Consider the following 2,576-nt stretch of genomic DNA (forward strand, 5'->3'; position numbering starts at 1 on the left):
TTTTACAAATATTTTCTTCCATTTCCTAGATTTTCCTTTTGTTATCTGTGATTTTGGTGTTGTACCTATAAAGATATTGTCAAGACCAATGTCATAAAGCTTTTCCTTTATGTTTCTCCTAAAAGTTTATGTTTTAGATCTTACATTTAAGTTTTCAATACATTTGGAGTTGATTAATGGTGCGTATAGTGTAAGCTAGACATCCAACTTCATTATTTTGTATGTGGATATTTAGCTTTCCCAGCACCATTTATTGAAAAGACTATCTTTTTCCCATTATGTATCCCCGGTAACTTTGTTGACAATCCAGTGGTTGTATATAAATGGGTTCTATCCGTCCTTCATTTTACTCCACTGATATATACATCTACATTTATGCCAGTACCATAGGTTCTAATTATTGTGGCTTGATTATTATGTTTTTACATATGTCTGCTCTTCTCTATTTTAGAAAGCATCAGAGGAGAAGATGCGTATTTATTTACAATGCACATAGTAGGAAAAAAGATCTAAGCTACTAGATGTAAGGACATAGCTTCTAAGAACTTAACATAGAATACTTTTGGGGAAAGTATACTGTCTCATTTGACCTTATATAATATGTCATCTTTCTCAACTGTAGCAGTCTTTGGGAACACACTTTGCATATGGGGATGATGAGGAGTACCAATGAGACCAGACTAACAGGTTTCATCCTCTTGGGGTTTTCTGATTATCCCCAGTTACAGAAGGTTCTATTTGTGGTCATTTTGATCTTGTATTTATTAACCATTTTTGGGAATACCAACATCATTCTGTTATCTCGTCTGGAATCCAAGCTTCATACGCCAATGTATTTTTTCCTTTCTCATCTCTCCTTTTTGGATATATGTTTTACAAGCAGTGTTATTCCTCAGCTCTTGGTAAACTGTGGGATCCTATGAAAAACATCACCGATGGTGGCTGTGTGGTTCAGCTCTATGTCTCTCTTGCCCTGGGATCTACAGAATGTGTCCTCCTAGCTGTGATGTCCTATGATCGCTACATTGCCATCTGCCGTCCCCTCCACTACACTGTCATAATGCATCCTCATCTTTTTATGGCTTTGGCATCTTTGGCATGGCTCAGTGGGGTGGTCACTACTCTAGTACAGCCCACTCTCACCTTGCAGCTACCTTTCTTTGGACATCATCAAGTGGATCATTTCATCTGTGAGGTCCCTGTACTCATCAAGTTGGCTTGTGTGGACACCACTTTCAATGAGGCTGAGCTCTTTGTAGCTAGCATTATCTTCCTTATAGTACCTGTTTCCATCATCCTGGTTTCCTATGGCTACATTACCCAAGCAGTTTTGAGGATTAAGTCAGCTTCTGGAAGAAAGAAAGCATTTGGGACCTGCTCCTCCCACCTGATGGTTGTCATAATCTTCTATGGAACTATCATCTTCATGTATCTGCAGCCAGCCAAGAGTAGATCCAAGGACCAGGTAAAGTTTGTTTCCCTCTTTTACACCGTGGTGACCCCCATGCTCAACCCCCTTATCTATACTTTGAGAAATAAAGAGGTTAAGTGGGCACTAAGGAAAGTTCTAGGAAAGATTCTGGGAATAAAGTTTACATGATTATTTAAAAAAAAAAAAAGGTTTTTTAAAAAGCACAACCATGATAAACATCTCTTTGTGTGTGGTAAAAACAAAATTAAACTTTTTTTTAAACATTAAACTTTTTAATAAAAGCCTATTTGAGTAATTTTCTCCCATTTTCTTTTGGTTAATTATTTATACAACATTATATAATATACTGTGGAATATATGTGTCTAGTACCAACTTTGTATCAATAGCAACAAAAAATATCAAAAAAGTCACTATTTCAATCTATTCTTAAATATCTTTCCTCCTGAAATATATCATCTATGAAACCCCTCTGAAATTGTTGTTTTCCCATGTTGAGAAAAAAAAATTGAGGAATGTTTTAAACTAGTCATTTCTTTTTTCTTTTTTGTGAAAAACATTTTTAGTCTCTCAGCTTTCCTGTATCTCTAGTTGAACCAGTGTCTTCCCTTTTCCAAAGTTGCACCAACGATGGAAGAAATTGAGGCAAACTGTTATGAGGCAGAAATTTTATTTCCCCCAACACTCTATCCTCTTAGAATGTGATATCAGTGTGTAGAAGAGCATAATCGACATGGAACAAAAACCATACATTCAGGTAGAGGATAAAGTAGAAAGAATCAACCTGGTTCTATTATTTTGTAGTTGAGCCAATAAAAGCAGTTCTAAGTGACTGACAAAAGTAGTTGAGCCAATAAACCAGTTCTGACTAAATGACTGACTAAGTGATTGACAAACCACATTTCTTTGCTTTTTTAATGTTTTATTTTTTTTATAAGCATATAATGTATTATTAGCCCCAGGAGTACAGGTCTATGAATCACCAGGTTTACACACTTCACAGCACTCACCATAGCACATACCCTCCCCAATGTCCACAACCTCACTCACCTCTCCCTCCCTCTCCCCCCAGCAACCCTCAGTTTGCTTTGTGAGATTAAGAGTCTTATGGTTTGTCTCCCTCCCAATCCCATCTTGTTTCAATTA

At 36.6% G+C, this 2,576-nt stretch overlaps 1 protein-coding gene across 1 annotated transcript; it reads left to right on the forward strand.

The window, feature by feature from the left end:
- The first annotated feature begins 656 nt into the window (after nt 1–656).
- Nucleotides 657–1,600, forward strand: LOC116585797 (olfactory receptor 2G2-like). The gene is given in 2 exon segments (XM_032335043.1): nt 657–912; nt 915–1,600. Coding segments are annotated over 2 exon segments (942 nt in total).
- The last annotated feature ends 976 nt before the right edge of the window (nt 1,601–2,576 follow it).

Source organism: Mustela erminea, chromosome 3, assembly GCF_009829155.1.
Source record: "Mustela erminea isolate mMusErm1 chromosome 3, mMusErm1.Pri, whole genome shotgun sequence".
In the NCBI taxonomy this organism is placed as follows: domain Eukaryota; kingdom Metazoa; phylum Chordata; class Mammalia; order Carnivora; family Mustelidae; genus Mustela; species Mustela erminea.